The following is a 14,236-nucleotide window of genomic DNA, read 5'->3' as shown; positions in this document are numbered from 1 at the left end:
GGTAATTTAGCGCTAACTTGACTTTTACTGAAATCTGTATCCTTTAGATGAAAGTCATTTAGGCATCATGAGAAATGTATAAATTTGCATTCAATCCATTAAAGATTTCACCTTAAAGGAAACTTCTCAGCTCTTGAACAGCATTACAAATATGTATCATCTAAGAAGGGGCCATGCTTGGGAGCTGCTTTCTGTCATGAACCACTATTCATTTATCTACTTAATACAATAATGAGGGTATGAAGAAAGAGTTTCTTTTGTCTCAGGCTTCTCATTGCTTTCTTTAGGGACCTGAACATGCTCTCAGACTCTGAGAATCCCCAGCATCTGGAGCTGCATGAGCCAATAAGGGCAGGTGAGTGACAAGCTGTTGGTTTGCTGTTGTAGGACCAGATATCAGCTGGAAATTGGATGTGATATAAACTAGGATATTAGCATTGTAAGCTCAGGTGTTACAGCCCAAACCTTGCCATGGCAGAAAGGGGACCACACCTTATATACAAAGCCAAACATTTATTGTTGGTTGTTATTATTAGCCCAGTGCAACCCATAGTGACACAGTCTACGCTAATTAATATAAAGAAAATCTCTATAACAATATGACAGCTAATGTTTTTTATCTAGGGGAAACCTCCCACTAGTTACCCCTTTATCTATACGTGCCACAGAAAGCTGTGGCATAATGGTTCCGCTGCGGCAACTTCTCTGGGCCCTGCAGACAGAGCGTTCACTCCGGGGGCATTGCAGCGAGTCAGCAAGTGTCCTGAGGAGTTTGCTGGGAGAGTGTGACGTTTGTGGTGAGAGCTTTTGACTCCCCCTTGCTGGGATGTGGATGATGTTGTGATTCCTTCCTCTTTGCTCCAGGATCTGCTCTGGGGCCTTTTTTATGTTTTCTAGGGTGTCTCATGCTTTCCTCACCAGTCAGCAACTCTGCATTGGCATTGCATGTGACTTGACCAGATACTGTGCACTCTACATGATTTTTTCCTGTCCGTTGTTTCTTCTGTTGCCCCTAAGATTTATTTTGCCCATATCCTGAGTTTGCATCACTGTCAGTAACTGACCAGCAAGTTGCTGCTATCCCTGGGGCCTCAGCTATCACCCTGTGCCCAGACCTTGCAGCCCTCTGCTGCCAACCCTGTGCTCCTATAGATGTGCTTTATTAATCTGGAGTCAGAAATACTTCATTTTACACAGTGTAATTACTGTTGTGCCTCACATAGGTGTGTTTAATAAGGAGAGATGAATCATGGCTTTTACTCTTCATTTGTTTTCATTTTATTCTGCTTTGATTAATTGGCTGTGCTAAAGTTTTGAGCTCCTTTTATTTTTGTATAAATTATCTCAGGACCAGAATTCATTTTTATTGAATGTCCAGTTGTTTAAAAATGTTGAGATTAAAGCCTGTTATGACAAAGTTCAGATACTTGTTTAAACTGGACCAGTTCTAAACAGTGCAAGTTTTGCACAGGTCAGTCTTTAAAACTGTAATTTGCTCTGGGTATGATTCAGCATGATCAGCAAGGCCTGTTTTTCTTCAGCTAGAGAATAACCTTTTCAGAAATCTTATGAGATGAGTAACAGTTGAAAGCAGGTTGAGTAGAAAGATTGGATTTGGGATGTTGATGTTGTGGGGGAGTCATCTATTTTTTTATAGGTTTCCATTTTGAATCTTCAATGTATACAAGAAGATTATATGAAAATTTGTAAAAATCCTTGTCCTGGCCCTGTACCATGGCAAGGTGGGTTTGTATGTGCAGCAGTTATCAATACAAAGCTCTCTTACTTTAATCCAGTAGATAAAGCGAAGTCCCCGGGGGTTGATCCCAAGCAGCTGGCTGCAGAGCTCCAAAAGGTCTCTCTACAGCAGTCGCCTCTGGTTGCTTCCTCAGGAGTGGAGAAAGGATCTCATGTTCACTCTGGAACCACTTCTGCCACCTCCAGCGCTGTTCCCAGTCCTGGTCAGCCTGGTTCTCCCTCAGTGAGCAAAAAGCGGCACAGCAGCAAGGTAAGGAAGTTCTCAGTTCTGCAGCAATAGCATTTTGATAACAAGAAGAAACTGCCTATTTATCTTCCTTAGTGTGGGAAGAAATCACAACACATATTGATGAATTAATTTCCGTGACAGTGATGAGTATTACTGTTAAGATACAGAATTTGGACACAAGGAAAAGAGATTACGTAATTTATTGAAGGTCATAAAATATTGGGCCCTCTCTGAAAATAGATTTCTCAATATTATTGGTTTTAAAGAAAATAATTGCCCTTTTCATTCTTCAATGCAGTTGCTTTTTCAGTGCATCCTACATGATGGTGAGGTACTAGTTCCACAGAAGCAGCTGCTATTACTAAGACCATGATTTCACTCTCTGTACTAAGCTACTGTTTGAACTGTTACAAGCTATGAATATTCATAGCAATATTAAGCATTTATCTGAAAACCAGGGAAAGAATGAAAAATAAATTTGCCATCAAAATGTATTTTCTCACTAGCTTATTCCTGTGAACTTCTTAAGCCTAATTTCTCATTTTCTTTGCCACGTCCTGTCCATTTCTCAACTGAACTTCCTCCTTGTGTGCCCACCTGCACACCTGGAAATGGCAGAGTGGGAATTTAGTAGCATTTTTTCACGGCTGAAACTAGAAACTAGATCATAAAGTCATCTGTCACATTTTTGCATTTTGTGTCAAAAAAGTCAACACCTGAAGTGAAAAGCAATCCTGTGAAGACTGCATTTGCTTAAGCAATTTGCAAGATAAAAAGCTGGTTGCTATCCAGAATTCTCAGCTTCTCACTGTCTTACTATTGACAGCAAAGCTTCACATTGCAAATAAGGTGCTTTCTGGGTATTTATTTCTCTGTATCTTTATTCCTTCTTGGGACTGTCAGGTTCCTACTGCATTATTATTATGTTTGTATTTTTATGCTTTTGAAGCTGTAACTATGATTTGAACTACAGATGCGTTAGGTTCTGTACAAACCAAACCCAGCAAATGATTCCTGCTGATTTCAGATAACTTTTCAATATGCTTACATAACTTTCATGTGAGAGGAAACACAAAAATCTTTTTCATACAGCAATTTAGCAAAAACTCTAAATATATTTATTGAACAGTTTGTTTTGGATAGTAATTCTCTTGCTATGATTCCCATGGACTTTTATGAACTAATTCAGGTCTGTGAGGCACAATTTAAATCCATATTTCAGGATTTACTGCACCTAACTTCAGGGATCTGGCAGAACTGCCTAATCGTCAGATGAATAGTTGGTTTCATTAGACCTGACTTGGGATATTGTATACAGCTACGTATGAACTAGTTTGCCATGTGCTTTATGTTTACCAGTGAGAATAATGCACTTCTGAAGTCCAGCTCATGAGAGTGGATGAAACCTGCCCTTGAAGTGCATGCATTTCATGGAGAGGAGAGGGTGGGGCTCAGTGCAGATGGCACTATCTACACTGAAAGCTCTCTCATTTTGGTGAGATGAATCACACCTAAATTCACTGCATAGCATATGGAGATCCATAAATCCTTGACATGCAGTCTCTCCTGGAGAGACCTCTCCTCTCTGTCCACATGAGAAGCCTGGGTTCCCAGCTTTGGCACTGTAGCAGGTCACCTAAAGTTACATGCATAAATTTCATTTCCTGCTTCCCAGAAGATTTAGTAATCTTTTACGAAAATTCAGCTGGAGGCTTATAAAGATGAAACAAAAAATTACTAAAACTAATGCCTTTATGTAAGGGATGCAAATGTCAAAACTACTCAGGTAAATATTGAAAACATTCTTTGATAATTTCTGAAAATAATGTTGAGAGTCATTTCTTTCATAACAACCGTAGTTCTTGGTGACTTGTATAGTTTCTGTTCATTGAATTCAGGCCAAGTTTTTAATGATGTTGAGTGCTGTTAGAAAAGAAAGCTACTGCTCATCCTTTCTGGAAAGGCTCTTTGCCTTGGTCTGACAGCATTTCTAGGCAGGCTGCAACCTTGCTAAAGTATCGTGACAGACTAAGAAAGAATCCGAACTACCTAGATCTTGGTTTTTGGCGACTGTCCTTATTTTTAGCAAGTAATTTTTTTAAAAGCTTTTTGTATAGAATCTATACTCCAGAAATGTTCTAGGAGCTTCTTTGATATTCTGTAGTGCTGATTCTCTCATAGTTAATGCTTTGTCCCATTACTACAGAGAGTGACTGTACAGCATCAGAGCCTGACATTAACAAGTTTCACAACATGGTAATCACAACCTTCTCCAGCAGGTGTGATGGCACTTGGCACTGGCTATTTCAGAGGGTGTGTGAGTGTGTGCAGGGAGCTGATCCTGTGCAGACATGTTTCTTTTATAATGTAAATGCATGATCATTCTATGGTGCAGATTACATCAGGATTTAAATGCCATATAGAAACATTTAATTGTCTTTGTAGCTTGAAGAATGGGTTGTTTTTCTAAACCCTCAGATCCCTTAGCTCCTAGAGAAGTCAGCAGTGAAATATTTTCCATTCTTTTTAAATTAGTCTTTCAAACTGAGGCCCTGATTAAGAAAGATACTTATTTGCATCTCTGCCTTTCAGTCCAGATCCAACTTCAAAGTTGGCTCAGCTGTGAGCTGGGTGTTAGACCAGATGACTCTTTCAGCCTAAAATATTCATGGTTTTTTGAAATATTTGGGTAGCTCTTAATGGTCAGTTTTAAATCAGCTAACATCAGAGAATAAGTAAAATATTTAATATGCTGTGTCACAGCCTTGTAAATTAATACAGAGATTTAACAATGTTATAGAAACTTAAAACTGAACATTTATTTTTACAGACAAGTAGACGTACAACTAAGTAATCCATGTTATTTTGTGGCATTGTTGGTGTTGTCAGTGCTAGCACAAACTGAGGTCAGAACTATTAAAGTATAATTAAATCCATTTGTAGAGGTAACCTTGAGAAATGTAAGCCATTTAAGCCTTACTTTGAAAGGTTGCATGATGCTGAGGTAAGTCTTCGTCTTTGGCAAAGGGAATTAAATTCTCTCTCTTTGAATATTATTTCAAGGACCAAACAAGTTTTAAGAGTAGTTTGATATCAATTTAAAATATTTAAGGTTCAGAACATTTTATAAACTAAGGATGACCTATTTTAGCTGTAAAAGGGATTGCACTTCTTTAAAACTTCGTAAGGTGCCAAGAAAAACTGATTTTAAAATTTTCCATGAGAATTATTTTTGAGAGGCACATGCATTTCCAGAAAAATAAACTTTTTTTCTGAAAAAGCTTATGTTCATGAAGAAACACATTTAGAAGTCAAAGTAAAGCATGTAAAACAAACACAAATAAAGCCATGCAAGACAGTGAATATAACTATATAACAGTCAGGTTTGGGCTGGTTTTCTCCTGTGTTTGCATTGTGGTAGTGTTTGGCTGGGATTTTTCTGGTTAGTTCTGGTCTGAAGACCTTAGTGATTGAGGGCGTGTTTCTTCATCACAAACCTGAAAAGGGTAGTGCATCACCCTAACTGCTACTGAACCAGAGAGCTTTTTTGCTTGACTAATGGTTTACAGATTAGAGGTAGGTCCAGGGTGGCTCAAGGGCACCACCATTTAACAGAACAGTGAGACCAGAGATTTGAAGCAAATGGTGGTATCATTTTCCAGCTAGTAACAAACAGGAGGGAAGAAAAGAGGGAGGAAAAAAAAAAAAGCCACTCGGGATTTTATTGCTTTTGTCAGCAACCTAGAGAAGCTCAGCAACAGGGAACAGAGAGGAACAAGCAAGATTATACAGCATACTGAATGGGAGGACATAAAATTTAAATTTTATATCATGGAAAGTGTATAGAAGAATTTGATGATGAAGTGGTGTAGCTGAACTGATTATCAGAAAACACAGAACAAAGCAAAAAATACATGAGATGGCTTGCAGTTGTGAAGTCCGCTTGTACGCACCACTAAGTTTTAGTACCATTCTTTCCATTCTTTCTACCTTCTTTCACCAAAACTCTTATTTAAACTGCCTTTCGTTAGAAATATGGCTGCGTTGTACTTGACACGGTGTTTGGTTTCGCTTTCCAACATTCACTTTTGTTAGACGTGGTTGGTGCTATATGTCATTTTCTCCCCACGCCTGCCTGTGTGACCAATCGGCTCAGACTATAAACACTGGTGTTCAAGTCGTCTGGTTCTGTACTTGCACAAAGGCTGATCAAAATGACTGGGATGGACTCTTAAGTGCTGTTGAAATACCATAACTATTAGTTTTGGGCATACAAATTGGAGACAATTGAACTGTTTTTAAAAATGAATGACAATAAAGCAGTATAAATAACACTTGATAAAAAGCTATCTTTGAAAATCTATTATTTCCAATATGTGTATATGTATATTTGTGTGTGCCTGTATATTTATTCATCTATTTTAACCTGGCAGCCCACAGAAACTGCGAAGTCTGCTTCCCATCCAATCACTGGAGAAATTCAGGTAAATATATAGTTTTTGCTGTGTAAATTGTTGGTGCTACTGGCTGCAATTTTTCTGATGAATAAGTTTGAAGGAAACAATCTCCATTAACTGATTTCTTACTCAACTCCATCCCCTTGAAATGCCACTGATACAAGTCAGTACTTGATTTTTGCTTCTGTCTTTAATGTTGACTTGTGAAATACAAATGGAATGGAAAGAGCTACTATTTGTGAACGGGCTGAAAATGTGAAATTCTTTCTGACTTTTAATCTTTGGGCACTTATTGCAGTTTACTTCAGAAATTCCCATACTCTTTACATTTAAGCAGAGACTGCTATGTGTTTCTCATTGTGCAGTGTATTTATTTCCATGCAGTGCCAAGTTTGTGACTATCTCTTATGTAAAGTGTCCACTCTAGCTATTTGAAACAGTGGAATTTGGAGCAGCAGAATAAATGAAGCCTAGTTTCCTATAGATTTCTGTTTTTTGTTTTGTTTTGTTTTGTTTTTTCCATAATTAATACTAGTACTAAGGGTCTTTCCACAGTATTATAACATAATTCCCAGGCTTGTGCTCCAGGTAGTCAGAATTTGTATGATTCCTATTGAAGAAGCTGGCTATTGCTCAGAATAATACCAAGGGTTCAAATTTCATCTGATTTTTCCTGATTGAAATAGATTTTTTTTTTTTTTTTTTTTTTTAAACAAATACTGACAAACTTGGGAAATAAAATTTTGTTTCAAGGTCCAACAAAGTAAAAAGTCTGAAACTCATTTTATTCAAAGGATTTAGGAGAGGTATTGAATCATTTAGGAATTAAAAATAACAAATCTTACTTTGTTTTAATGCATTTTCTAGCTTCAAATCAACTATGACAAACACCTTGGCAACCTTATCATCCACATCCTCCAGGCTAGAAACCTCGCTCCCAGAGACAACAATGGCTATTCAGACCCCTTTGTTAAAGTTTATCTGCTTCCAGGGAGAGGGTAAGTGTTGGAAAAATTTTAACCTGAACTTTCTTTTCGTTCGGGTTTGTTACTTGTCACTAATAAACAGAACCGAGAGTTATTGCTATAGAAGATCCAGGTGCAGCACCAGGAAGAATGTTGGATTTTTAAGAGACTGATCCTATTCCCCAGAGGATGTGCACACTTTACTAATGACCTCAGGGACTTTATGATCATTCCTGTAGATTTTTTCATTATGTCTCCATTTATAAATTCTAATAAATGTAAAAATATGTATTAAAAGACCAACAGACTCTATTGAAATATACTAAATATATGCAGTACTTATAGAAATACAGTATACTTATAGTATAGAGAGATACATGCTAAACTTAACATGGAACAGTTGCTTCAGATCAAAACAATCTGAATTTGGGACAGATTTGCAAATATGGAGAATTACAGTATATGAGATAAATTTAAGGTTGCAGTAAAATACCAAAGTTGAGAAGTATGAGACAGAAAACATTCATTTGATGTGATTTCTTTTTGCAATTTTGGTTTTGTTGTTTTGTTTGGGTTTTTTTTAAGAACTAAAATGTGGTTTTAAAAATTCTGGTAATTTTGTATCTGATGACTATACAAACCACTCATCACTTTTTCACAGACCGTTGTTTCTTTAGGCTTTAATTACAAATAGCTCAATAGTGTTTACTTTAAAATATATGTTTCTGTATAAGCACTATTAAAACTTTTTTGTGCCCTGAAGTTGCAGGATGATACACATATCCATAAGTATACATGGTTATAATAATCCTGCTCACTTCAGTGACACAACAAATATATCTAAAATTAAGCTGATGGATCAGACCTTAGATTGCAAAACCAAATTCCTGCAAAATTCTCTGCTTGTGTAACCACACTCATCCTAAAAGACTCTTGGTCTAGGACCATGCAACTAAAATTCTGTATTTCTATTCTATTCAAAGTAACAGGAAAGTGGATGCTCAGGTCACAGTTCAGCATTTGGCATATGGGCAAGCACTGCTAAATGCACATGAATGGTACAGCTAAAGGCAGGCGTATTCTTTTGTAGCTTGCTAATTCCAGCAATAGAGCATTCAATATTGTTCAGTGGCACTGGGCCCAAAACTATTAGTGAATAAAATGGGAACAGGTCCTAAACCTTGAGAGTTTCTTAAATGCACCTATAAGTCTTATATAATACTTGTTAAATCAATTTTACAGGGAATTTTGCAGGTACATTCACTGATGTAGAAATAAGATTTTGAATTAGGGAGACCCTGCAGAGGTCTAAGCCAGAGACAAAGATAGGTTTGAACTTGCTACCAAGTTATGAGGAATTTGGATTTTAGTGTTGTTTGCATTCATTATGTAAAACATGGCAATGTTACAGTTTTGCATGTAGCTTGACACTTTAGGGAATAATGAAAATTAAGAGCTTCTCAAAAGTGCCAAACTTGTTTCTGAAAGCAATAAACCTGAATTTCTACTAAATGTCTTTTATCTGTAGTTCAGTCCATGCTAGACTTCTTATTCTTCCTAATGCATCTATTTCCTTTGAATCTGATACTAGAAACTACCCATTATTCACATTTTCTTTCACGTCTGTTCTCATTTTCTCTCACACTGCTTCCTCTGTGTTCCTAACTCTGTAAATGCTGGGGATGCAGGCAAGTCATGGTTGTCCAAAACGCAAGGTAGAGTGTACTATGTTCCAATTTTATTCTTTAGTGTTTGTATGCATGCATGATATGATAAACCTGTGCATTGAACTAAAGATTTCTCTTTAGTCTTGATGGCACACAATTGCAGCATGGTTTTGCTGTTCATTCTCTAATGAATCCCATTTCCAGATCAGAAGGAACTGTAAACAGTAATTAACACTCCTCAATGCAGTAATATCTAGGGCCAAACTCTGATGACAATCAAAATTTCTTTTGAAGTGTGGAAGAATTTAGTTCAGAGACATCAAAAAATTTATTCTCACTCACTGAAAGCTGCAAAATAATTTACAGTGAACTTGTATTAAGATTCTGGATGGTCTTAACACCAAGAGAAACAGGCACTGTTTGGAAATGAAATGGTATATTTTCCTCTCTATACCTTGCACAGTGAATAGACATTAAAGTCCACTATAATTCTAGATAATTGCCAGGCTGGCTTTAAAGTTGCTTGACCATATAGATGGTTATATGGGATAAACAAAGTTGATTTTTTACTTATTGAAATTACTAGTGTTTTGTTTGTCCTGGAATTGGAAATATAAGGCAAAACTCCATTCTCAAGATATGCTAATTTCAGCCCAGTCTAAGTACATAAGAATAGTAATTCAACCCAAATTCTAAATTTGTTTAAAAGTAGAAAACTGACCAAAGAAGTCAACAGATGAATTTCAATAAAGAGACCTTCTCTATCACCAGTCTGTGTCTTCGTTAATAAATTTAATGAATGTGATTAAATGCCACATTTTATATTCAACTATTCTATTACACTTTTCATTGTACTTTAAGTTTTATTATGTATTAGTAAACTGTAATTAAGGAAGCATAGAAAAATGATAAAAGAGTAATGCAGTTTCTATCTTTAAACACAACATACTATGAATTTCAAGTGGAAATTATTTCATACTAGGTATAGACTGGTTTAATGGATGCATTTTATTAAAGTGTTTCCATCTATTAATCATAATTGTTGGGGGGAAGGTACATTTGGTGAAATTAATTTAATGTACTTACTAGATCCTCTCTTAAGAGGTCCAGAAACCTTTAGTTGTCATCCATCTTAGCCTGGGTCCGCACCTCCTTAGAAGTGATCAAGGTCTCTGCAACAGATTCAGACCATATGTTGCATGATGTGGACTAACACCACCCTTGCCAGTTTAGATACAGATACTTTACAGACTTCACTGGAAATACTCGAGTTACCATGTTAACAACACGTTTACCTTTTGTCACTGCCAGCTCTGAGACTCAACACTTCATGACTCACCTTCTCACATATTTCTGAAAAGAATCAGAAACTTTGAAAAGATGGTGAAGCTGTAATACTGCAAAAGGATATCCATGAAAGGAAAGGGAATGTTTTGGTGTCATTTCCTTGGCTGAGAGCACAAAGGGTCCTTTCCTACTTTCTTCAAAAAGATGAAAGTATATCAGTTCCTTAAACCCAGATCATATGACATTTAGACAGGCCCAAGCTGTACAATACTGTCCTAGCTTAGTAAAGGTAAGAAGTAACTGGGTTACTATGGATGTAGGAGGAGTTTGGATATGTTAATATTTCATCGTTGATCAAAATAAGCGTTCATTTGAGAAACACTGTAAGCCCAGAGAGAAAGAGATGCTGCCAGCCCAGCTGTCACTTGCCCATGTCCCCTGTCTCCATATGGGTCAGTCAAATCTCATTAATACTTTGCGTGATGGGGATGCTTTTCTCAGACCAGAGAGTGCGAAAAGAAGTCTACTGAGGTGCTTAAAAAATTTAAGTGCATCACTGAATAGGATTTGCCATCAAAATCTAGTTTACAAAAAGATTCATATTTTGTGTTTCAGCTTTCCTTCCAAGATAAGCATAAAGAAATAATTTATGTGAGTTTCTTTTTCACATGCTCTTGGTCCTCCTAGATTTTAATTCATCTTTTTCATACTGACATCTAAGAAAAAAAATTTCTTTTTTTTGCTTTTTTTTTTTTTTTTTCCAAAAATACACCATTGTATGCTGTGGCTGACAGCTGATTGTACAGTAGAGAGCTGCTGCTTTCTTCTCATAAGCAGAGGTGGACATATACTTTGTTTCACTGGTCTCAATGCCCTTCACATTTTTTGATAAACTGGAGGACTCTGGCCAGCATGTTCTGCAAGAAAATAAATGGAACTGCATAGAATGACTAGAACAAAAAGTAACAACAAAAAAACCCCTTCCATTAAAAGATACTAGTCTAGTAGGCAGCTTGGATATGACCACACCCTTTTGGAGAATAAGGCCACTAGACACTACAGAATAATTAGATGGGAGCACTGCACAACAGAATTGAGTTTGTTGAGTGAAACTGCTTGTGCTGAAAATCCAACACTGACGTATATGTGTTAGTAATCCACATGCGTCTTTCACATAACCTTAATTCAGACCTGCCCCAATCTGGTATTATGCATGATACACCATTAGTAATGAGATGATTAAATGAGTCCCTAGAGTGCATATTCTGAGTTAATCTCATATGAAAGGAATCTAGTTCATTAGCTCTGAGACCATGCCACAGTGTGAACCAAAACACAGTTCAATCAAAAGACAGAAATAAGAATCAAGAGGACAGCCCACTACAAAAAATAATGTAGGGGAACCATTAGAGAGTTTAATAGGGCAGATACAGGTCATTCTGTGCTGGAGAACAGTCCTGGGCACATTTAATTTAGTAATAGATATAGCATGTAAGTCCTTTAACGTATGAGAGGTTAGAACAGAAGACAAAGGGCAGATGACTTGCAGACTGGCAAAAAGACGTTCTTTACCTTGTCCTTGTTGGGTTTTCAAAGTATCAAAAGCATCTCATGTTCTCCTACCCAGCTCTTTTGAGATGTCCATTAAAATTTATATTAAATTAATATTGGAACGGAAGCAAATCTGACATAAAGCTCACAGAGATAGATGAATCCATATTCTCTTAAAGGTTAGTGTATTGCTTTCCCCATACTCAGGAAATGCAAAGCACAATAGAAAGCACTACCAATTCTTTTTAAAAGCAGATTATGCAGCCAAAATTTTTATTCTTGTCTATTGATAAAAACAATCATGAGCTTGATACATTTTTATGTTTATTTCCCGTACAATTAGAGGCATAGGTAGAGAACAGGATCAATAAGAAATTACTGTCCCTATCATTAACAGGATATTAGTTACCCCATGGCATTCATTAAACATTCTTGTGAGATGGGATTCATGTAATTAGAGTCTGCAACCTATAAATATAATGGATTCATGCTACTTCAAAGTGCTAATAGGATGATGGTCTTGGAAAAGAAATCAATGCATTATCACTTCAATTTATAATCACAGCCCAACACCTACAGTGAGAGAACAAAGCATGTGTGCATGTGCTGACTGATGCTTTGTGTTGAAACAGCTGTAGGCAGAGCTAGCCTGCTTAAGAGTCAGGAGAAGATGTTTTAAAAGACCATGTCAGGAAAGCATAGTAAAGAAAATACCTCAAAGGCTGTCATTGTCCTCTTGTAAACCTGGGTTGTTGCAGAAATGGGAGATGCACTTCATTTATTTTTCTGGTTTTTGATTTTTGGGTGTTTTTTTGCATTAGAACTAAACAAAACAAATGATCGGTAATTTAATGTTTCCTTCCTTTGTTCAAATTCAGTGCTGAGTACAAGCGGAGAACTAAGTACGTGCAGAAAAGCTTGAATCCTGAATGGAATCAAACGGTCATTTATAAAAATATCTCCATGGAGCAGGTGCGTGACTGGTAGTACTGTTCAGAGCAGTTTGCTGCTTTATTATTTGTATGGTCTGCAGTGCTTACTGTGAAGGGATTGGTGCTTCTGGCAATTCTGTTAACCCCTGTCAAATCTTGCCAAATTTAGGGGAAATTTGAAACTATTTTCTTGCCTCCGATAGAGCTTGCTATATCAGTATGCTTTTCTTATCCCTTCTGCTCGTAAAAGTGGGGATTACACTCATAAGTACAGATGTGGCAATTAAAAAAAAATATAATAGAATACAGGGAGGGAATAAGTTAAGACATAAGTTTCTGAATTAAATGCAGAAATCACTGTCATTTATTGTTCAAAAAGTCATATGCAAACTCACACAAAACACAGGTCCTAACATTTTTTTATTCAAAAATATTTATAAAATGCAGAGATATATTTATAGATTTAGCAGCAATTTACGGCAATGGATTTGAAATATGAATCACATCAAAACATTTAGACGATATTTAATTTCCTTGTTATAGAAAGATTTAACTCACATCTGGAAAGAGGTTTGTGGAAGTCTTCTCTGTTTCTTCTGATGTACAGAGTTAACTGAGGCAGTATGAAGCAACTGAGTCCTCTTTTTCTCCATCTCCTCTTTTTAACTGAGTTTTAGAATTTGAAAAAGACATAAAGAGCAAAATTATGATCAGTCCATTTGTTTAAGAAATATATTTTATAGAATAATGGATAAGTACAGATTCCTAATTCTTTTTGCCTTTCTTAGTGCTTTGTTCTTGATACTTTCAACTTCAATTCTCAAGGCCATTTAATCTTTCAGTACTTAAAAAATCCCTGAATAACTAGACCTTTTCAAGAATAGATTTCTTAATGCTTTTAGTATAGTTGTCCAACACAACACCAAGACCTCGGTATTATCTTCCTAACTTCAAATTTCATTATTCATTCTTCTTGTTCATTGAGAGGAACATAGATTAAGATACTAAATTTTACATGGACAAAAATCCTTCCCACACAGGGACTTGCATAGATGCTCATGCAATCTGCGCATCTAACCTCAGCAAGCAGTAGCTCAGATTTACTTCAGAGGTGCTCTGTTGTACACAATCATTATACTTTGCTGTGTATTGCATTCTGTTTCATGTAGATTTGCATAAATCATAGAATCATATCACAGTTTAGGTTGGAAAGGACCTTAAAGATCATCTAGTCACACCCCCCCTGCCATGGGCAGGGACACCTTCCACTAGCCCAGGTTGCTCAAAGCCCCGTTCAACCTGGCCTTGAACACTGCCAGGGAGGGGGCAGCCACAGCTTCCTTGGTCAACATGTGCCAGTGCCTCACCACTCTCACAGTGAAGAATTCCT

The 14,236-nt window shown here is 36.7% G+C and overlaps 1 protein-coding gene across 1 annotated transcript in view; it reads left to right on the top strand.

Moving 5' to 3' along the window:
- Positions 1-14,236, top strand: part of PCLO (piccolo presynaptic cytomatrix protein) — a gene marked incomplete at its 5' end in the record, with an annotated part of 357,264 nt that overhangs the window by 268,583 nt on the left and 74,445 nt on the right. Inside the window, 6 exons of the mRNA XM_026868016.1 lie at positions 288-355; positions 1,797-2,008; positions 6,421-6,471; positions 7,312-7,442; positions 9,098-9,124; positions 12,793-12,886. Of these exons, the coding sequence (XP_026723817.1) occupies positions 288-355; positions 1,797-2,008; positions 6,421-6,471; positions 7,312-7,442; positions 9,098-9,124; positions 12,793-12,886 (583 nt within the window). The remainder of the gene's footprint in view (positions 1-287; positions 356-1,796; positions 2,009-6,420; positions 6,472-7,311; positions 7,443-9,097; positions 9,125-12,792; positions 12,887-14,236) is intronic.

This window comes from Athene cunicularia (genome assembly GCF_003259725.1).
Source record: "Athene cunicularia isolate RWA chromosome 1 unlocalized genomic scaffold, athCun1 chr1_part2, whole genome shotgun sequence".
NCBI classification, from domain to species: Eukaryota; Metazoa; Chordata; class Aves; order Strigiformes; family Strigidae; genus Athene; species Athene cunicularia.
This window is presented reverse-complemented; position numbering and strand designations above follow the sequence as displayed.